Source organism: Hibiscus syriacus, unplaced genomic scaffold, assembly GCF_006381635.1.
Source record: "Hibiscus syriacus cultivar Baekdansim isolate YM2019G1 unplaced genomic scaffold, ASM638163v2 tig00110044_pilon, whole genome shotgun sequence".
Taxonomy (NCBI): Eukaryota; Viridiplantae; Streptophyta; class Magnoliopsida; order Malvales; family Malvaceae; genus Hibiscus; species Hibiscus syriacus.
Window position 1 is genome coordinate 2,386,444 of NW_024062574.1, and position 23,427 is coordinate 2,409,870.

The 23,427-nt window shown below is 35.5% G+C and overlaps 2 protein-coding genes and 2 pseudogenes across 2 annotated transcripts; 1 reads left to right on the forward strand and 3 right to left on the reverse strand.

Annotated features, from left to right (window-relative positions):
* Positions 1-218: 218 nt before the first annotated feature.
* On the reverse strand, positions 219-1,460 carry LOC120213575 (histidine-containing phosphotransfer protein 1-like). Its single transcript, XM_039211680.1, has 6 exons — positions 1,255-1,460; positions 1,018-1,148; positions 844-912; positions 553-624; positions 385-457; positions 219-292 (listed from the first exon to the last, which is right to left on the reverse strand). Exons 1-6 carry the CDS (start codon positions 1,312-1,314, stop codon positions 233-235), a joined length of 465 nt encoding a protein of 154 aa, XP_039067611.1. The 5' UTR covers positions 1,315-1,460; the 3' UTR covers positions 219-232.
* Positions 1,461-3,343: 1,883 nt separating this feature from the next.
* On the reverse strand, positions 3,344-5,972 carry LOC120213577 (annotated as a pseudogene).
* A 10,096-nt stretch (positions 5,973-16,068) lies between these two features.
* Positions 16,069-20,587, reverse strand: LOC120213676 (annotated as a pseudogene).
* Positions 20,588-22,740: 2,153 nt separating this feature from the next.
* On the forward strand, positions 22,741-23,333 carry LOC120213677 (protein DMP2-like). The gene has a single exon (XM_039211744.1). It carries the CDS (start codon positions 22,741-22,743, stop codon positions 23,311-23,313), a length of 573 nt encoding a protein of 190 aa, XP_039067675.1. The 3' UTR covers positions 23,314-23,333.
* Positions 23,334-23,427: the final 94 nt, after the last annotated feature.

The window sequence follows — 23,427 nt, forward strand, 5'->3', positions numbered from 1 at the left end:
TTGATTATCAGCTCTGCCATTTTATAACATGATTGGTCATTTATGATGACTGGTTTATTCATGATCTCGTTCGGATATGCACTTTCTTTGGGCTTCGAATTGTAGTGTCCGGTTCGATTATGATTTGGTTTTATTTAATCCGAAATCTTTTTATTCATTGTATCAAAGACATACAATACAACCCTAAAGCACATGATATTTTATGTCATTACAGAACAATATTGGATGGTCTTCAGAATCCCATTTCAATCATCGGAATCGACCCACCAGACGCCACAATCTGTTGCTCTAACTGCAATAAGAAAAGAAACCAACTTTTCTTAACCGAAAACAACCATGCATGAACGGATCAATTAGCAGAAACTGGAGTTCTTAAGTACTAACCCTGAACAAAGTTTCGAACTTGTTCTTCGCAAGGTAATACTCTAGCTTCACTTGTTGCAGACATGTTAGGCACCTAAGATTATATGTGTGTGTATATATATTCAAGATGTAGTAAATTTCGAGTAAAAGAGAACAGAAAACGAGAGATGTGGAGTAAACTGAGCTCACCCTTCGATGTTCTGCACCTCGCAGAAGTTGCGGAAAGCAATGCAAGCATTTTTAACCTTCTGTGCACCGATGCTGTTTTAAAACACACAAAAGAACCATCGACTCGTTAGTAAAAAAAAAACAATGAACGTTCAAACACCGCCGAGATGGTAAGGGATTCTCCGTCCCTGCGGGAATCGAGTGATAGAAGTTTTGAAGTTTTGCGAATTCGAGAGAAGATCCAGTAGACTCGAACCTTGTTCCTACATAATCCAGATCGATTCGAGTATGGAGTTGAGTTAATAGAAGTACCTGGAACTGCTACCTTTCAATTGATGAACATGTGCATCAACTTTTTTAAAGTCCACAATTGGCTGATCTCTGTAAGAAATCGCAACAAGAGACATCAAACTCAAAAGAGCTGCAAGAAAAGAAAAGCAGCCATGGAAGGAGCTAAGTTGACGCACAGAGTTTCTTTTTTCTTACAAAGCAATGGTGAGTTCATTGAGAAGTTTCTGGGAATCATCAAAGAAAAGGGAGACAACTTCAGCAACAAAATCTGGGTTGCTCTCATCTTGAAGCTGTTGCAGCTGTAAGAACTGACCATCCAAGAAACCCTGCTCTCATCACCACCACCAACAGAAAACCAAGACAAATCAAACAAAAACAGAGATTTTGTCAACAGATTTGGGTTAATTTAAAGCTTGTTTCTTTGGGGATTACCTCCATAAACAAGGACTTTGTGTAGTCCACCAAATTTCTCTGAATCTGAACCACCTCCATTTCTCTTCGCCTTTGTCTTGTGTCCCAAAACAAAACAGACTTTCTTACTGAAAGAAACTGCGAATATGAGTGTATGACCCAACAATGACAAAGATGGAAGCTTGTGGACTAAATTTTACAACTTTATGGAATTGAATTATAGCACAATCTAAGAGAAAACTCACAATCAACAGGTATAATACTTTTGTCTAATCAACTAATTCTAATGAAATATTATGGAATTCATCGAATATAAATGCCTTTTACAAATATTTTTTTAAAGTGGTTTGATATTTGATAGAATTTAATTTGTCAGGAAACAAAATTCCAATGCCTTTGTCTTGTCTAAGGCTCAGTGTCTCCACTTGCTAGTTTTTTGGGTAAACTATGTATTTAGTACTTAGATTATCAATTTTGATCCGTTTTAGTACATAAACTTTTATTTTTTTCAAAATCATAACTAATGTTTAGTTTTTATTTTATTTTAGTATCTGCCGTGCCGTTAAAAACTTAATATGTTTAGTACCTAAACTTTTATTTTTTAAAAAAATTTAACATTCAATTTTGAACATGATATTAAAATGAAGAAAAAAAATTAAACTTTAGGTATATTTTAAAAAAATAATTAAAAGTTTATGTACTACAAATATCTAAATTGTTAGTTTAGGTAGTAAATAATATACTTTTTTTTATATCTTTCCATCTTTATATTCATTTAAAATATGAATTTTTTTTGTATAAACCAAACATCTAGATAGATAAAAAGATAAAAGTCTGAATCCGAACATAGAATTTATAAAAATATTTGGATATTTATTATTGAATAATTAAAATTTTAAAACTATACATTATTTTCGTATTAATAAAAAATAATAAATTTAAAATGATAATAGCCATTAATTTTTTTAATGTTAATATTAAGTTATTTAAACTATTTTGTGTGGACAAGAAGACAAGCATGAACGTGGAAAGAGAATCCTTATCTTATGCTATATTTTATTGTTTTGATCTTTTTAAAATAAAAATAAAAAGCAAAAAAAGTAGAAGAATTGGTGAATTGAATTCACTATGGAAACCTCCTTTGTACAATTATTCTGTTCTTCATTATTGGTGCATATCATGGAAGATTATATTCAACATGCCAATGGTGAATAGCTGACATTAACGAGTGTTGATACAAGTAATTGAGATTCAAGAATTTAAGTTTGTATAGTTAAATTTGAATCCCACTATCGTCACTCTTATGGACAATCTGTAAAATCCTATATAAATCTCAATTGGATCTTAAGTATGTCTTGATCCGGATTGGGAGAACCACCCCTAACCTAAACTTTTTGTAACTAAAAAAAAAATACTTGGCCTTAGCTTCTTTGTTGATGTTATTTGATTTGTCGTATTATTTTACAAAAAAATAATTTTATAAATTAAAAATAATGAATTTTATAATATTATTATAAATTAATCATTTATATTTGTGTTTTATCTAGTGATTTCAAAAAAAAATTGTGGACATTTTATTTTTTTTTAATTAAGATGTGATCATCACAAATTAACTATCGTTAAATATTTTAATATAATCATATATTTAGTCTCTATTATCTATATATTTTCTTAATTTAGTCTTACTTTTAATAAATAAAAATAAATTTAATCCTCCAAACTAATGATGTCATGTATCATTTGTATCACGTGTCACTATTTCGTTTTTCTAATGGGCTCTAGCAAGTTGGGTAAATCAAACTAGGTCGGTCCATACAGATTATGGACCGAGACTACTAGCTTGATCCTTGAACAAGTCTATATGCATCTGAAAAAAGGTTGGCCGCTAAAAGAACACGGGGACATTGCTTTTACCTGCAAATTCCATCCATTGACAGCTAACAAATGTTTTAAGCACGAGTAGAATATGGAGAAAAACCTAGCCATCTGATAACACTAAATGAGAATCTTCAACAGAGAACACGTTAACCAAACTACTAAGGTTGAATCCGGTTTTCGGCCGGGTGAAAGACGAAATGCATGTGTTTCAACTATGTTTGTGAGAGAGTAATGAATAACATTTGTTAATAGTCCATAAAAAAACAATCAACAAAATAGTCCACATGAGGAAAATTCAGTATCCGATACGAATTGCCGTAAGATCGAAGCATGTAGCGTAAAGTTAACATACTTTGCAACTTCTTCTGCAATAACCAGGAAGCTCGGGAGATCCGATCATGTATTCCGGGTTCTTTGGACACTCGCCGAGAGCATCCCATCTCTATCAGCTTTCATTCAAATCTGTGCAGTTACCGCCGGCTGACAAATCCTTGTCAAACGAATCAACATGGATCCACTTTGTTGCTGACCATTGCTTGCCTTCAATTACTAGGCATCCGGCATGCAGACTGCTCGGGTCGGGGTAGCATTAGGGTAGAGACTGAAGAAGAGAAGGGCATCCCCTCTTTTTGGTTTCACTAATTATTTCAATGTTAAATTGCGAAGGTAAGAAAACAACAAAATATCAATTAATTGCTTAAACATTTAACTTTCCAGTTTCTATGCGACTAACCTGCAATTCCCTTCTTTGCAGTCTGAGAGATCATCTTTTGCAGGAGTTGTATGAAGTGGAGATTCCTGATGATGAAGTTATATTAGAAAAATCGTAATAATTACTTGCAAGATATAGATAAGGTAACCGCAGTCTTTCCCGCTTGACACTGAATTACCGGATTAAAACACCAGTCGAAAAGAACATGTGACTGAAAGCATATGAAAAAACAGAGGAAGAGCTCTAATACAATTATGGACACTTCAACAAACCTCTGCTTTGGGGAACACTGTTTCATCACCTTTGGTCACATTTGTAAGATACATCAGCACAGTGGCGAGTGGTGTCCACCCCTGGCAATGTTCACCTTGTCAAGAAAGTAATCGTAGTGCGGTTCGTATTTCTGCCCATGCTCATATCTCAAAACTTGTATGCCTTCCCCATTTTCTGGACGTGACAAAACAAAAATCATTAATATGTATGTATCTAGTTTTCCGTCAAACATATCATATATAAGATTTGTTTCTCAGCCAAGGAGTGGCACGAAGATTTACAATGACGATTAGAAGATGATCACATTATGATGATTTAGATATTGGATATTCAAATATCATTAAAAAATAATTGATTTCCAGATGCATAAATCATCTATCCAACTACATGGTTCAAAGATGAACAGAAATATGCAGAAGTAAGAGCCTTTATCCTATGCAAAACACGTTCCTGCCCACATCATAGTCACCTGTCAATCCTGTGGGATGAGAGTTGAGGCTTGTTTCTTAGACAAGGTTTAGTACTTTCAAACTTGTGGATTCAATCACAATAGCATAATCTAACTAAATTGAACATTAAATTGCAACAGAAAACCTTGACTAATTGAAGATATGTTTCAAAATTCCTTAACCTTGTTGTTATTGTGTGCAGGAAATCTTCATATCCTGTTAAAATGTCATGGAAACATAAAGTTATGACAAGGAATAAAAGAAGTGATAGTAGTGGTCACCAATTTCAGCTGGTGTCGATGGTGGTCGAGCACCAAGGGCCAGCTAGTGGTGTCGACGGAGGCCAATGGTGTTACCACTCAAATTAATCATGGTAAAAAGTTAGGATCAAGAGAGAAAGATGCATGACCATCAGTTTCCTTGAGCATATATTATTCATACCTTTGGGAAGAAATGTCCATGTTGAAATCTTTTCCTCAATACCATCAACAATAGGATCCTGCAAAAAGAAAAAAAAAATGATAATCAAATGCATAAGGGTTCAACGTTCCGAGTGCGACTTATCTCGCTAAAAGCTTGTCAGATCGAACACATCTGACCATGATTAACACACTTTTTTTTTTATCATTACCATACATAATACAACTCAAACCTATATAAACAATGCAAAAGCATGAAACTATCTATGAGATCGGCCCTATTACATTACTTATAAAGAGAATTGACTAATATTTCACCAAATCATACAAAAATAATTACCATTGACATCAAAGAGCCAATTTTAGAAAGCATAAGTGTTTAAGTGAAGCTTATCTTGAAATGCCAATAACAAAAAGATTTACAAGTAATATACAAGTATATTCTATAAAAAATGTATAAATATTGAACCTTTGTTTTAGCAATAAACATCCCCGAGCTAGTACGGACTTCGCTAAGCTTGCTCTTTCCACTAACATTATCAGCAACTGCAGATCTCTTTAGCTCCGATTTCGCCTTCACAGAAAATTTTAAAAAAAATCAGATTCTTATGAAAATGCTGAAATTAAACCAATTCGAGCTATAAAAAAATCGATGAAAGTGGAAATGCAACTTACGAGAGATATCAAATGATCGCATTCGAGGTCCGTTAAGAAGCTTTCATAGACAAATGAAAGAAAATGAAATTTCTTGCTGAAATTAGCTGCGAATTGAAGATAAATTGAGGACCTAGGTTTCCAAGAAACTTGTTTGACTTTTGAAGGATTGATAATGGAGCTTGGAGAAGTCAAGAAGGAATCACAAGATAGGTACAGAAATGAGAACAATATCATGAATCGCAGAGTATAACTCCTCGAAACAGCCATTGCAAATGCGGAAGGATTTGGGTAGAAAAAGTGAAAGATTTTCTGCGAAAATAAGAAGTCAAAATTTTCTCGGGAAAATGATGCTTTCGTAATCTGATTTCTGAGCTGTGAGTTATGAACAAGTAAACCCGTTGAAAACTATACAAGCAGCGATCCACGATAGTCGGTTAATCTTCAGCTGATTATTTTATGAGAAAATCGCCTCAGTGACCAAAAAAAAGTTATAATATACGATTTTAACCAACTTTTTTTGAATTTGCCAAAATGACCAACAAAATCGCAACGCGAAATAAAAATCGCAACGCGATCCCCAGAATCGCAAATCAGTTTCCAAAATCGCAACGCGATTCTTGAAAATCGCAATGCGATAGTCAAATTCGCATTGCGATTTTCCAAAATCGCAACGCGAATATGAAAATCGCAACGCGAACACATAAATCGCAACGTGTATCCGTAAATCGCAACACGTATGGGTAAATCGCAACGCGTTTCCGTATATCGCAACGCGTATTCGTAAATCGCAACGATAATCCGTAAATCGCAACGAGAATCTGTAAATCGCAACGATAATCCGTAAATCGCAACGAGAATCTGTAAATCACAACACTGAAATTTTGGGTATATAACACTGAAATCATAAACTAAATCCCTAAATCGCAACTCATTCCATCTCCATCTATCACTCTCTCCGGCGACATCCGTTCCTATATCCGGCGACATCCGTTCCTATATCCAACGACATCCTTCCCAATCCGGCAACAGGTTTTAGTTTCGCAGCTCGTCTGTTTAGTAAATTAATTTAAAACCATGAAATCATTTAATGTTGATCATGTTTGGATAGATTTGTGTTTTGGAGGGTCATGGGATAATGTTCATGGTGTTTTACAATATATGCCTTTACCCATGAATCTTCAACTAAAATTGTCTTTACAAAAGTTAACTTATGAAACTCTAATGCTACGTGTTTCAAATAAATTGAATTTAGAGCCCCTAAATGGATTTAGGCTATCTTATCAGAGAAATGGTAAAGTTTATTTGTTAACCGACAATGAAGATGTTGAACGATTCATTGCTTACATTAGGGTTTCACAAGATGATGTTACATTGTATGTTGTTGAACCTAGAAGTAGTATTGTTGGGTCAGTAGCGGGTAGTAATCAACTAAGTTTTTCTCAAAACCCACAACCTTTCTCTAATCCAAATCCCAATCAACTTTCAGCACCAAATTCCGGTTTTCGTATTGACCAGTTAGACGATGATGAGCCAACAGAAAAAATTGTGAGTACTAGTCAGTATTCGAAATTTGGTCTTGGTCAATATCCGGACTTTGATATTGGTCAATACACGGATTTTGATGATGTTTCAGAAGAAGAAACAGACCATGCGTGTAATGATATTGATATTGGTCAATACCCGAATTTTGATGATGAAACAGCCGTTGCCGAAGAATGTAATGTTGATGATAATGAGGAGGAAGTTACGACTGTGAATGAACATGTTGAACATCCATTCTGTAATTCATATAATCCTGAAGAAGAAAAAGAAGAAGAAAAAGTCCCCGAAGAAAAGAAAATGCCACGGGCGTATAACTGGAATATGCCAGAATTACTTCAGATACCGGAAGAAGAGTTGATAAAGAAAGCAGTTGATTGTTACACAAAAGTTATTCGTATCAAGAAAGATGATTGTTTTGATACAAAGGAAGACTTGAAGATAGCTTTATATACGAAATGTGTGGAAGATGGCTATCAACTAAAAGTTAACAAATCAAGCAAAGATCGTTTCGAAACAAGGTGTATGATTGACAAAAACTGTACGTGGCGTATGATTGCAAAGAGAATAAAAGATTGCAAAATGTTTCAAGTTAGGACTTTTATTGATAAACATACATGTTCAAGAACCCAAGTTTTTCCTCACCATAGACAGGCAAACAAAAAGGTGTTGGGTGGTTTTCTGGCTGAGTTAATATTTTTGAATGGCAGGGTATATCGGGGACATGAAATTATGACTGACATGAATGCTCGGTTCAAGATTAGTATATCATATTCTCAAGCTTGGAGAGCCAAATGTTATGCCTTGGAATTGTTGAGGGGGTCGCCAGAAGCATCGTTTGCCCAACTGCCGGCTTATTGTCACAATTTAAAGCTGAAAAATCCTGGGTCGGTAACTCATATCAAAACAGATAGAGATGGACGCTTTGAGTTGCTGTTTATCGCCATTGGTGCTACGGTTAGTAAATCAATATAATTTTGTTGACTCATTTTTGTTAGTTACATGCATTTCACATTTAAATGATTATATTTCTTGTGTATATTATTTTGTAGATTCGTTCGTTTATTACTTGCATGCGCCAGTTATTATAGTTGACGGAGCACATTTGAAAGGTCGATACCTTGGAGTAAACTTATTAGCAGTAGCCATGGATGCTAACAATGGGATATTGCCAATAGCTTACGGGGTTGGCAAATCTGAAACCTCTTATTCATGGACATGGTTTATGGGGCATCTTAGGGATTGCATAGGTCCTATTAGCAATCTGACAATCATATCCGATAGGGCAACTCAATTGACAACGCTGTTAGAAGGTGTTTCCCAGATGCTTTTCATGGACTTTGTGGTGTTCATTTGTATAGAAATCTAAAATCAAGGTCTGCTGGTATAAAAAAGCACAAATGGACATACTGGAAGGCTGTAAAAGCTTATCGGGAAGTGGATTTCAATAAGCATATAAATTTTTTAAGACGTGTTTTGCCTCAGTGTGCTCAAACACTAGAAGATGTCGGTTTGAAAGATGGTCAAGAGTACATCAACTTGGAGCAAGATATGGTTTCATGACGTCTAATAGTGCAGAATCAATCAACGCTCTAAGTCGTCATTCCCGGAAATTACCTATTACTATGTTAATGGAGTTTTTTCGAGCCTCTATTCAACAGTGGTACTACAAGAAAGAAACCATGCAGGTATTATTTCTTTGAATTCGTAACTTATCATATTTATATATTTACTAAGTATTGTTTATTTAAATTTACAAGAACATTGGAACATCGTGTTACACCATGGACTGAAAAAAAGATAACGAAACGTGTTGTGAAGTCAACGTCATGGAGAGTTGAACCATGTTCAAACACTTTGTTTCAAGTACTGGATAATAACTTAAATGGGCTAGTCGATCTAAATGCAAAGACGTGTAGTTGTATGAAATGGCAAACATCTGGTTATCCGTGTGGCCATGTTATAAAAGTTACTCTTCATTTAAACCAAGATGATTCAAGCGCATACGCTATGGATTGCTACACTACAGAAGTTTTATCGACAGACTTATGCCGAGATTGTCTACCCTATTCCACATCCTTCTGAGTGGGACATACCAGATGACTTACAAACAGTTTTGCCACCAGCCATGGACAGAAGGCTACCTGGCCGACCAAAAAGTCACGATCGTATACCGTCTAAGGGTGAAGAGAAGAAGAGATCGACATGTAGTCGGTGCAAGGAAAGTGGTCATACAAGGTTGACATGTGGATCACCAGTGCCATCAAAATCATCTTTTCCTCTACCAAAATATGGATCCTCATCAAAATCCAAAGCTCATATGGTGTCAAGCAAAAGGCAATCATCTTTAAAATCCCAATCACAATTGGCTTCACCTTTTGGGACTGTTAACTTAGGTGATTTTTAAATGCAAACGTTGTATTATGTGGATTTTATGTGTGAACTTTTAACATTTTCAGTTGAATTAATGACTCAGGCCAACCATTTTGACTTAACCAACTCTTGTTATTCAGTTGTTATCACTATTAGGCATGCATTTGACTATCGCAACACGGAAATTACAATCGCAACGCGAAATGAAAATCCCAACATGAACATCGCAATGCGAAATGAAAATCGCAACGAGAGAATCGCAATGCGAAATGAAAATCGCAATGCGAAATGAAAATCCCAACATGAAAATCGCAATGCGAAATGAAAATCGCAACGAGAGAATCGCAATGCGAAATGAAAATCGCAATGCGAAATGAAATCGCAACGAGAGAATCGCAATGCGAAATGAAAATCGCAATGCGGAAATGAAAATCGCAACGAGAGAATCGCAATGCGAAATGAAATCGCAATGCGAAATGAAAATCGCAACGAGAGAATCGCAATGCGAAATTATAAACGCATTGCGGTTCTCTCGTTGCGATTTTCATTTCCGCATTGCGATTTTCATTTCGCATTGCGATTCTCTCGTTGCGATTTTCATTTCGCATTGCGATTTTCATTTCGCATTGCGATAGTCATTTTTGCCTTCAACATAATGCAGATTGAAATCAACAAAATCAACCATTACATTTCAATCAATTAAACAAGCACAAATAAGAATTATGTTCGCATCAATTACACAAATCAACTTTTACAAATCATCTTTTACAAATCAATTAAACAATCAAAAATAAGCAATAATTCTTATTTCCGATCATCTACTATTGAATCAACTTTTACAAATCAATTAAACAATCAAAAAACAATCAATTAAACTATTGAATCAACTTTTGCAGCTCGACATCATTTTCACGCAGTTCACTTCTGAGATTAACCTGCAGAAACCAAACATTTGTTCAAACAACACTTTCTACACATCTAAAACCTACAAACAGCAAATTATTGAATTCTAGGTACTTAACCAAACATTTTCAAACCAAAAGTATATAAACTTACCAATTGTTTATGGACATTTTTATAACGCGGATGCAGGTAGGCAGCATCTCGTATATATCGATTTAGCCATATAATGCCGAAACCACAAGCCTACTGCAGCTTTATCTCTATCGGTGGGAGGTAGATACTTGATGCTTCCCGTCGTCAAACGCTCCAACGCCAAGCATACGAGAGGACCACAATCTCCTCTGGCTCCGCTCGTTTGTTGTGGCGCGGTCTCGTCTCTAATAACTGTAATATTGAGCTTCTTTGGCTTCTTGTTTCCAGAACGAGTCCAATAATTGATCGCATCCAAGAATTTAGCCAAATGAGAGCTCCATCCCTTAATAACATCTCTTAAATCAGCCAATGATATGTAATTTATCATGCTGTCATACACTATTTGTCTTAAGGGATGGTAGCTGAAGCTCGACGAGAATCCAATGTTTACGTTCCAAAACAGGGATAAACACCTGCAATCATAAGTAATTGTTAAATTCATTTGCGCACTTATTTCATAAAACCTTTAAACTCAATCTAAAATAAATACTAACCTTATCGACCTCCCACCATGCAGGATAAAGTTTAGCTTGTCCATTGCCCAAATCAAATGATTCATCTCGTGCATTCTTCAAGTGAACGGCGTGAAAAGACGTCGGCATAATTGTATATCGTATATTTTTATTTTTCTTAAGTTTTCTTATTATTAGAAGACGTGTCACCCACACATCGATATGATGTTTTACAAAAAAAGACATATATTAGTGACTTACATAAATTTTAAAAAAAAAATTAATCAAATTGAAATATAAGAAAAATATAAGACTTACCCCCCCATCGAAATAGCCATTGTCTTCGACCCCTAATAATACGCCCCACCAAGACCGATCAAGCAACAAATAGATATCATCGGTGAGCTTGCATATGTCAGTGAAACACCCCTGGCTCTGCTCATGTAGATAAAAATCAACAGCGGTCTTAGCCCAAAGGGTGTTATCCAGAATTGTGTCCGGTAGTTGTTCCCTCTCCTCTTCAGATACCGGTATGGTACTGGCCGGTAACTCATACGAGAGCCAACTTGAATCCATCATGTCCGGCACGTCAGAGGGTTTCTCAAGAAGCCTACATATGACGCCATGTGAATCGGGCTCTTGAATGGTGGGAGGGACCTCTTCAATGATGACAGTGGCCTCTTGAACGGTGGGAGGGGACTCTCGAGGAATGATAGGGGGGCCTCTTCAACGATAGGAGTGGACTCTTGAGGGATGACAGGCGAGTCGGGCTTCTTCTTGCGGTGTCTTCGCACTATTGGGGTGTACGGAGACTTAATAGCACGTGCACGCTGTCTGATGCGTGAACTCCGTCGTGCAAGCATAACCCGACGTAAAGCATCCACTCTATCGGGCCGCTAAATAATTAAATACAAAAATCAGTAAATAAACAGACATGATATTTAAACAGTGAAAACAAAGACAAATATGTTTCAAACTTGCATTGTATTCACCCAAGTCATTATTCTATCATAGTTCACAAAATGCATCAGATAACAAAGAAAAATATGTTTCAAACTAATACCCTGAAGTTAGTATTTGTCTTTGTTTTGTCTATTGGTTGAAGTAATGCAATCCATTCAAGTTTCAATTTGCAGAAGAAGAAATAGTTTACTTTCGCAACACGAAACTTAAAATCGCAACGCGAAACCAAAATCGCAACGCGAAATGAAAATCGCAACGACAGAATCGCAATGCGAAATGAAAATCGCAACGAAAGAATCGCAACGCGAAATGAAAATCGCAATGCGATTTTGGTTTCGCGTTGCGATCTTGTCGTTGCGATTTTGGTTTCGCGTTGCGATTCTGTCGTTGCGATTTTCATTTCGCGTTGCGATTTTGGTTTCGCGTTGCGATTTTAAGTTTCGTGTTGCGAAAGTAAACTATTTCTTCTTCTGCAAATTGAAACTTGAATGGATTGCATTACTTCAACCAAAAGACAAAACAAAGACAAATACTATTTCACAGTGTTAAAGAATACACAGTTTAGCAGAATTGGCAGCAACCGAACAAATTTACTTTCAACCAAAAGACAAAACAAAGACAAATACTATTTCACAGTGTTAAAGAATACACAGTTTAGCAGAATTGGCAGCAACCGAACAAATTTACTTTCAACCAAAAGACAAAACAAAGACAAATACTATTTCACAGTGTTAAAGAATACACAGTTTAGCAGAATTGGCAGCAACCGAATAAATTTACTAAGCAATCTAAGTGAAATGGCTAATCTAAGTGAAATTACGAGTAAATTTATCATTAAGTTAAATATGGAAAATCTTAAACTTACCTCGTTGCGTAGAGTATGAACCTCATTCTGCAACGATACTATCATCTCACGTAGAGCGGCAACCTCACCACGTAAAGTTGACACCTCCACACGCCATGCACCATCGTTATCGCGTAGAGTACCGATCTCCTCACGCAAGGCATTGACCTCATCACGTAACTCCCTTGACTCATCCCGTTGAGGTGGAGGTGGAGAACAGGGAGATAGGAGTCGTGGCATCTTTGCCGGTCGCCTATCATGAGGTGATGGTGGAGAAGAGGCTCGATGATGTGACGGGATAGGTGATGGCTCTCGTTCTAGAGGTGTATAGTCGGGTCGATCGGGTGATGGCTCTAGGTGAGGTGATGGCTCTCGAATTGGAGGAAGTGGATGCTGCTCATCATCCGTGCCATCAAAAAACTCTGACTAGCTTGCCACCAATCAGTGGCAAGCTCTTCCTCCGTGGGTGTCAGTCTTTGTAATGGAATGTTGGCCTCCTAAAATATAAAAACTCAAACAAAGTTAAACGTCTACTATTAATAACTTGTTTATATATTATATGAAAGTATTTGTGTTAACTTACATTATTTATTGTCGCATATGGTATTAAGTCTTCCCAATCCAACAGAGTTTTCCTCTTCCAGGAAATAGCCCTGGGAATATCATTTGACGTTTTTATTGCATATGTACGCATGCTGGGGAAAGCCTCGAATATCCAAATCTACAAACAATATAATAACAAAATTAGTAATTGTTAAATAATTAATTATAATTTTAGAAACATTATATAGAAATTCTTACCTTAAAGGCCCAAACAAAGCCTGACAAAGTGTATTTGGACCCATCGCCCCGCAAACTTTTGCGGTCATCAAAGGCAGACGACAACTTAGTCCAGGTAGCTTTCCATATATACGAACCCCACGGAAACAGATTCCATGCATTCAGGTCCTCTACCAATATTATTAGCTCCCGATGAATAGGTTGTCTGGCCTCTCTGCCTAAAAAGCCGGCATACACAAGTAGTAGAAGGCATACTCGGACAACATCGACGTCATCCATCCGAGTGAAACCAGCTTTCTTATTAAACAATTTCTTCAGGTCGTCGACATGTAGGTTCGGCTTCTCCATTGACTCATCCGGAAAAACCCGGGATAACCATGATGGGCGGGCGATATGACGAGTGTATCGGCCTACATCATCGTGTCCGAATCGTAGACCAGTGATTAAGCAGAACTCCTTCCGCCCAAAGCAAGTATACGCTGGTGGAAAATGAAACCATATCTCTTCCTCACCACGTTGTATATTGTCGGGTAGATTTGATGTCATGGTCTGAAGCCACAAATGGGTCAAATTAGCATCTCCACCCGGATGCTGTACTCTCAGCCATGGCCCGAAGCAGGTTTCCTCAAACAATTGTCTTTGAGCAGGTGAAAGCTTCGAAGCAATTGTAGTGGCCAGGCTGACTTTATTTCTCAAGGTCAATTGAGCCGAAAAAAAATTTCTACAAAAACAATAAACATACCAAGTTAAATATACCAAAAAACTACACTGTGAAGATATACCAAAAACAATAAACATAAAAAGTAGTAGTTTATTCTTGAAACTAAAATTTGCAACACTGTTTTGTCTTTTGGTTGAAATGAAAATCGCAACGAGAGAATCGCAACGCGAAATGACAATCGCAACGAGAGAATCGCAACGCGAAATGAAAATCGCAACGAGAGAATCGTAACGCGAAATGAAATCTAAGTGAAATGGTTAATCTATTATTGAAATGACCAGTAAACTTATCATCAGTTTCAATATGAAAAACCTACAATAATGCAAACATTTCAAAATAAAAATAATTAAAAAAACTAACCCTCGGAGGTTGATTTTCCATTTCTGAATATTGTGAGGGATTTCTGACCGTGAATGGTTGTGAGGGATTTCGCCGGAGATGGGGACGGAAATCTTCGGAGATGGGGACGGATTTCTTCGCCGTAGAGAGTGAGAGATGGAGATGGGACTGAGTTGTGATTTTAGGTTTTAGGTTATGAGTTGCGATTACGGGATTTTGTCTTAATATTCGTTTTTGTAATTTGAAAATAAAATACGCGTAGCGATTATAATGGCGCTTTAAATATCGCGTTGCGATTTACGGATACGCGTTGCGATTTTATGTATTATCGTTGCGATTTACCGATACGCGTTGCGATATACGGATACGCATTGCGATTTACCCATACGCGTTGCGATTTACGGATACACGTTGCGATTTACGGATACGCATTGCGATTTATGTGTTCGCGTTGCGATTTTCATATTCGCGTTGCGATTTTGGAAAATCGCAATGCGAATTTGACTATCGCATTGCGATTTTCAAGAATCGCGTTGCGATTTTGGAAACTGATTTGCGATTCTGGGGATCGCGTTGCGATTTTTATTTCGCGTTGCGATTTTGTTTGGTCATTTTGGCAAATCCAAAAAAAGTTGGTTAAAATCGTATATTATAACTTTTTTTTGGTCACTGAGGCGATTTTCTCTTATTTTATTGAGTAAAGTACACATATGGTCCCGGATATTACTTTATTAAGTCTCTCGATTATTAAATATTAAAAATAATCATTTGATTATAGAGTGTTGCTTTTTTAGTCTCTTGACTATTAAAAGTTACAAAATGATCATCAAATTATTCATTATATTCCAAACTCGTTTTTTTTTCATTAAAACATTGAAGATATTATGAGTTGGATATTAACTTGTTAATTGGGATATGATAAAATTTGATGAGGACCAATTTGTAACTTTTAATAGTTAAGGGACTTAAAAAAATAATATCCTATAGTTGGGGACCATTTGTGTACTTAACCCTATTTTATTTTATATTTGACAAAGTAAACGCTGCCGTTTTGCAAGTAAAAGTGATTTAAAAGGGTAAAACAACATTTGGTCCCAAACTTGACAATTTTTCTATTTGATCCATATTATTTCCGCAACATGACAATTTTATCTAATTTAGTCCCTGAATTTGAATTTTAATCCTTTTGATCATATGATAATTGGTTCACATCATCTTCTGATTTAATATAATTTTAAAAAAAATTACTTTTTCCTCAAAATAGAAAAATAATTGAATAAAACATTTTTTTTAAGTTCACATAATTTACAAACTTCATTGGAGTGAAACTAACAAAGTTCTTTAAACATCATTAGACTGTTCTAAAAGAGTCTCCATTTGATGATTGAGATCATTCAAGATCTTCGTCGAATTGTATTCTTCTGCATCGAAGATCTCCTCCGAGTATGTCCTTTGAAGCGTCGCCCCCGATTCCTGTTGTTTCAGCACCTCTAGACCTCTGTCAGTGCCCTTCAGAATGTCTACAACCTACATCCAAATGCCATGTTTGAATCAATCAATAATCTACTATGTTACTTTGGCTCGGGGTTCTTAGCATCGAACACGGATGTCTACAACCCGACTCGTTCCGATGGAATGCGAGACACAAACCGGAATTCTCCTCTTTAGGCAGAGTCATAGGCCTTTCATTGTTTTGCCACCATCAGGTGCGTCTCTACGTTCGAATCCAGTAAACAACACACAGATGAGTGCACAATACGTGGAAGCACTTAAGGGTGGTAAAACCTTTAGGGGCCTGTGAGTCAAGCTCAGTAGGGCGTAATCCACAATGAGCCTTCACAAATTCGAACTTGAATTAGATTGTGCTTCTTTGTGTTTGATGACATGGGTTGGATTTGTGGAGTTGAATATGAGGGTGGCAAAACCTTGAGAGGGACTGTGGGTACCCCCGGAAGGACGATTTCGGGACATGCTCGTTCGGTTGTAACGAAAAAAAAAAATAGTTAGGAGGGAATGAAAGGGACATGCCTCGTTCATTTGGGGTCGATTTGCTGCAGATGGATGTACACATATAGAAGCAGTTGCAACCATACGTTGCAACTGGTCCGTGTCTAAAGAATCGTCTAAAACTGGATCAACGAGTTCTTTCATCTTATTTTCTCTGATCAAAGGCTTTGCCTGCAAGAATTCGGATACATCAGTGTTTGATGCATAATGGTCTCAGTCATATACTTATATCCGACACGAAAACTCGATTCCAAGTAACATAATGATGGAGCAAAGCAAACCTACCCACATAACAAGGCTTTGTTGTGAGCTATCAATGGCTTGTCTCCCGGTGATGAGCTCCAAGAGCAATACACCAAAAGCATAAACATCTGTTTTTTCATCGACCACGCCGTGCATGAAAAACTCAGGTGGAAGATAACTGTCATGACAAGATTCTGTTGGAAATTTTTGTGTGATAAAAGCATTTTCAAAGGTTCAAAACACCATTTGGGATTTGAAAAAAATTTACAAACCCGAATGTTCCTTCGACTTTAGAGACTGTATGATGAGTCCATTGATCAGGTAACCATTTTGCCAGTCCAAAATCACATATCTGGAATCACTATGGAAATTCAGCCTCGAGCTATACATATATATGTATGTATGTATGTATGTATGCATGTATACAAACCCGAATGTACGTACTTACTTGAGCATCAAAGTCTTCTGAAAGCAAAATGTTTGAAGCCTTGATATCCTTATGGATAATTCTCCTCTGGCAACCTTCATGAAGATAGCAAAGGCCTTCAGCAGCCCCTAAAGCGATCTTGAATCTGAGTTGCCAGTTCAGTTTCTCCTTTGAGCCTGTATATATGCATATGAACAAGTTGAATTAAGCACTTTTAAGGAAAATCGAACTTAAGATCGGCTTAGGGGCAAAAACGAACCATATAGTATTGATGCCAGGCTTCCATGGGGAGACAACTGAAGAACAAGGTGCATCCCTCCTTCAACTCCATAACCAATCAATTTAGCAATGTTAGGATGATCAACATGCACTATAATTCCGAGCTCAGATAAGAAATCGATGGTCATCTCATCCGATGTACCGCGGTTTAGCCGCTTAATCGCGACGAACATCCCACTTTTCAATTGCCCTTTGTAAACCTCTGCATAACCTCCTTCTCCTATCAGATTTTCTTCTCAAGAAAACAAGAACATTATCAAATGAATGTTTATAAAAACTAAACATAAAATGATCGAGTCGTATGATGAAATCAAAAAATACCGGGGCTGAAGTTATTGGTTGCTTCTTGAAGATCCGAAAGCGAGAAGTTCGTCCAGGAAGATTTAAAACCGCCTAGTTCAGCATCAAGAGCTGAACATAGATTAGGAAGTATGTCATCTCTAAATCTTTTGCTATTTTTCCTAGTAAGCGTAGGCTTGACTGGAGGTAAGGATTGAGAAGTGGGTCCTCTTTTCATAATCCGAGAGAATCCGCGCCATTGAACAATCTGAGATATACCATTTTGAGATTCAGAGTATGATGAAACTTTGGCCTTATTACCAGCAGTTGGCTCTGATTCTATAGACTCTGCACTTCCCGTAGATTCTTCATTTGGTTCTATGCATTCCGTGGTGGTCGTCAGCAGTCCTCGAATTCGGTCCCTAACGACGCAACTTCTTAAAACGATAACAGAATCCTAACATTCCATCAGCAAAGGTTGTTGGAGTTTCTTATGACATTTAGACTCTGGGGATCAAAGAAATGAATGATCGAAACATACCAGCCGAAGTCGTGTCGGAGAAAGCGTGTCGATGATGCAGTTTCCGTAATGGGCGAAAAGGCTCCCATTTCCTCTTCTCACTGGCTCCTTTCTTGACAGTTTTGCTACCAGCCGATGGTTCACCACTACAAGTGTGGAAATTAAACAAACAGATGATGTGAACAACTAGCTACACACACACACACACATCATCATCATCAATTATTCTCAACAACAACACAGCTGCATGCTTAAGCACTGTGATTGAGAAGAACAGATTCAAATGCCATTTATTTTGTGTTTACATATATACATATACATATATGTTTGTGTGTGTAAAAGAGACATAAAAATATCAAACTTCAAAGCATAAACACATGAATCTTCTAAATTCTAAATTTAGTGTATACATATATACATATGCTTGTGATAATCCATGAAAACAATGATTCAAATGCCATTTACCTTATGAAAAACAAAAACTAAACATGAAAAACTCAAAGCATAAACACATATCAATGATTCTAAATTCAAAGAAACAAAGAAGCTTCAAAACACAAACAAATGACAAACCAAACTATTCAAACTAAAGTACCATGAAGGCTCTTTGGTATCTCCCATGGCTTCTTTTGTTTCTTTTTCTCAAACCATGGAGACCTGAGAAGCCAAAAGAGAATTGACATAGAAATAGAGAGGTTGCCAATGGAAAGAAGAGTGTTCTCTTCTTTGACGGATGGCCTGGTTTTTGTGCCTAAAAGCAGGCTTTGCCCCACTTTCTCAAGATTCAATCCATTCACTTTCTTTGGCATAAATCTAAAAAACAAAATGGATAATCAAACAGCTTTGATCCTATATTTAGCATGATGGTGAGCAGTTTTGGGTCTTTGGAATGTGGAACAAAGTCCACTAAAAAACCCATTTTTTCCCCGAGTTCATGCAAGTTTTTTGCTGATATGCTTCAGCCAGCAAAACCCTTTTTTCTGGGTCAAGAAGATGAACTTTACATGTTGAGAAAACCAGAGAATTTCTCACTTTTTTGTGCAGATTCAAACAAATCCTTTAAGTTAGATCCTTTGAAGTTTATATATGGAACGACGACATATATTCTTTAAAGTTAAGTTCCAATCTTAATGTTACAAACAAGGTAAACTAAAGGTTAAATTATAAGTTTAGTACTTAAACTATCAGTTTTAATCTATTTTAGTACTTAAATTTTCTTTTTTTTAAATCATACCTAAAGTTTATTTTTTGTTTCATTTTCGTATATCTCGTTAAAAACTTTAGTTTTTGTTTCATTTCAGTACCTCGTTTAAAATCAACATTAAGTTTTGAAAAAAAATGAAAGTTTAGATACTAAACGCGCTAAGTTTTTAACGACGGATAATAAAATGAAATAAAAATTAAACATTATATATAATTTTAAAAAATTGAAAGTTATGTACTAAAACGAATAAAAACTGATAGTTTAAATATTATATATATGTAATCACCCTGAACTAAACTGAGAAAATAAGTTTATAATATTTGATTTGAATTAATAGATTAATAAACTGAAATTATTATTTAATGAGATGACTCGTTTTCTATTTGAGTGTTAATTACGATAAATATTTTTTGATAAAAATAATCTGGAATTGTGATTGGTGATTCACACCTTTTTTTTAGGGTAAATTACATTATTCTCTATTGTACTATACTCTTTCTCTTGTTTTATTCATTGTAGTTTCAATTTTTCTAATTTACCATCGAACTTTCGAATTATTTCTTTTTTATCACTCTGAATTGTTTTATTATTATTTCGATATGATATGGTATTTTTTACTATTATTTAATATAAAATAATTGAAAATATAAAATAAAAACAAAATATGGTCGGACGTCACCGTTGACCACCGTAGTTGGTGACCATTCGGTCTCAAATTTCATGGGTCGGTTCGTCTCAATCCTCTAAGTATGAATCCGATGATTGTTTTACAGGAAAATGTCTCAAACTCCATGAAGCTCGACTGAAAAGTTTCAGCTTCCTCACTTTCAATCTCTAATTCATGGACTTCGGAGCAAATTTCGACAAAATGGAGATCAGATTCAAACTGAACAATCACCATCTACGGTGGTTGGCAGAGGCGGTGTCCGACCACCTTTTTGTTTTTAATTTATATTTTAACTTATTTTATATTAAATAATAATAAAAATGCCATGTAATATGAAAATAATAATAAAAATAATTCGAAGTGGTCAAAACAGGAACAATACGAAAATTTAGTGAGTAAATTAAAAAAACTGAAAATACAATAGGTAAAATAGGAAAAAGAATATAGTTCAACGAGGAATTATGTTTTTTTTAATTTGATGATTCATTAATATAATTTGACTTTAATTGAGATATTATTATCAAAACCATAAAATAAAAAAATATTGTGTGCCTAAACATTTTAAAATTTATATATTTTAAAATATTATAACGACAATAATATCAATTGAATTAAGATTTATTCGACTATTATTGGAGAATTAACTTAAACCTATGTCCAAACCTAGACTAGAACAAGTCCTAGAAGCCCAAAGACTTGGGTTAGGTCTTGTACAAATTATTTTATAATTTAAATCGTTATGAATTATTATTTATTAAATAAAAATATTTCATCTTAATATTTAATCTTAATATTTACTGAATTATGAATTAATTATTTCAATTCGATTACAATTTGTACGGATCGCAGTCAAAATTCATACGATGAATACACATCCAAAACAAATTATAATTTCATGTTGGCCCTAACGTACAATTCATGATTTAAGGTTTATAAAATATTTTTCACTTAAAATAATCTAACTCATAATAATAATATATATAAATAAGTTTAAAGGTCACTTCTGTCCCTGAAGTAGATCAAAATTACCATTTTCGTCCTTATCGTATTTTCTTATTAGCTTAACCCTCAAAGTTATTTAATTGCATTTCTTAACCTTAAACCCTAAATATAATATCATAACATCTAAACTTTAAACCCTAATTTAAAACCCTAAACGATAGTAAATACTTTAAATATTGATGCAATTGAACAATTTCGATGATTAAATTAATACAAAAATATTATAGGAACGAAAATGATAAATCGAATCTACTACATGGACAAAAGTTACCCTTTTACTATATATATATATGTGTGTGTACGTGTGATATATATATATATATATATATATATATATATATATATATATATATATATATATATATATATATACATTGCATGTATATATGAAGACACGCACATTTTACGTGGTTAGAGAAAGCATGAGGCTTTACAACACTAAATTTACGTGTAAGCATCTCTATTTAAACCATTCTACGCTACGATATTGTTGGACTTGGAATAACAATCACGATCTTTAAACATATTCGTTTATAAATAATAAAATAGGTATAAAAGATATTAACAAATAAATTTATATAAATCATAATCATAAAATAATGTATATAAATATAAAATGAAAAATTATATTATACATGAGGATGTGTAATAGTTAAATTTTACCGATGTATTTATTTGAATGATTTTGAACTCTAAATATTAATATCTAAATTATTAATCATAAACTTTGAACCCTAAATTATAATATCTAAAGTAATCAACCGTCTGGACAAGAGCAGAATGATTACTCGATAGTTAGTTTATTGCTCATAGAGGTTTACGAGGCTCTTGATAGACAGACACAGTCTAAGGTGTTATATATGTCGCGTGGCGAATAAGGTTGCTCATTCACTAGTTAAATGAGCATTGACGAGAACCAACCCGTTTTGGTTCTATTAGGACGAACTGGATTGTATTAAATAAGATGTATTGTTGATGCTATCCGTATTTGAATGAAATCGAAATTACTTTAAAAAAATCAATATAATTTACTTATATATAATTGATTTAAATTTATACGATAATAACATAATCAAGAGTGATTAAAGGAATTATTGTTATTTTTAGAGGTTTCGAATTGGAGCACTAGTAACCATATGGTATTTAAGCGTTAATTGTCAAATAATTTAGAGCATTTAAAACAGATACTATCATTTGTAAACATCCTAGATTAATAAAAAAAATATACGATAAAATATATAAATATGATACGAATACACGAATTATAAAACGTGAACTAGGGAAAAGTTGTTACATAGAGTTCTCTTTATAAACACCAATGCTCAATCTTTGCCAAGTATCAAGAGAAACTTTTATGCTACTTGCAGTGTTTCGCTTTCATAAAAATGGCTAGACCCGGCCGCACTGCCGCCGCCTCTTCGGTCCCGGGAAAAGTACTCGCCGGTTGGGGGAACCTTCTCAAGATCCTCCCGACAGGAGCTGTCTTCGTGTTTCAGTTCGTCAATCCTGTTTTAACCAGCAACGGCCAGTGCGACATTATAATTCGCAAGGCCCTCGACCTTGTGTTCATTGGCCTTTGTGTCTTTTTTTGTGTTTTCGCTTGCTTCACGGATAGTTACAGAGACAATCATGGCGCGGTTCATTTCGGTGTAGCCACGTTTACCGGCCTCTGGCCACAGCCGATTTCGGATTCCATCGACTCGTTTAAATACAGGCTGAGGGTCGGTGACTTCGTTCATGCATTTTTCTCGGCCATGGTGTTTACAGCTTTTTCTCTGTTGGATTCCAACACCGTGAAGTGTTTGTATCCGACTTTGGAGTCGGCCGACAGTGCTTTGGTCATGGTCTTGCCGCCGGTCCTGGGAGTGATTACGGGCGTCATTTTCATAGTGTTTCCGTACACTCGACACGGTATGGGCTACCCTCCAATTCTGGCGGACAAAGAGGACAACTCTTAGATTCCTTTGGCCATTGATGAATAAATGGTTACATAATATGATGCAGTGTGTATATTTATGAGACAGTTGATTTATGCTGTGTTACAAAGATGTATGAATGGGAGTAGGATACAA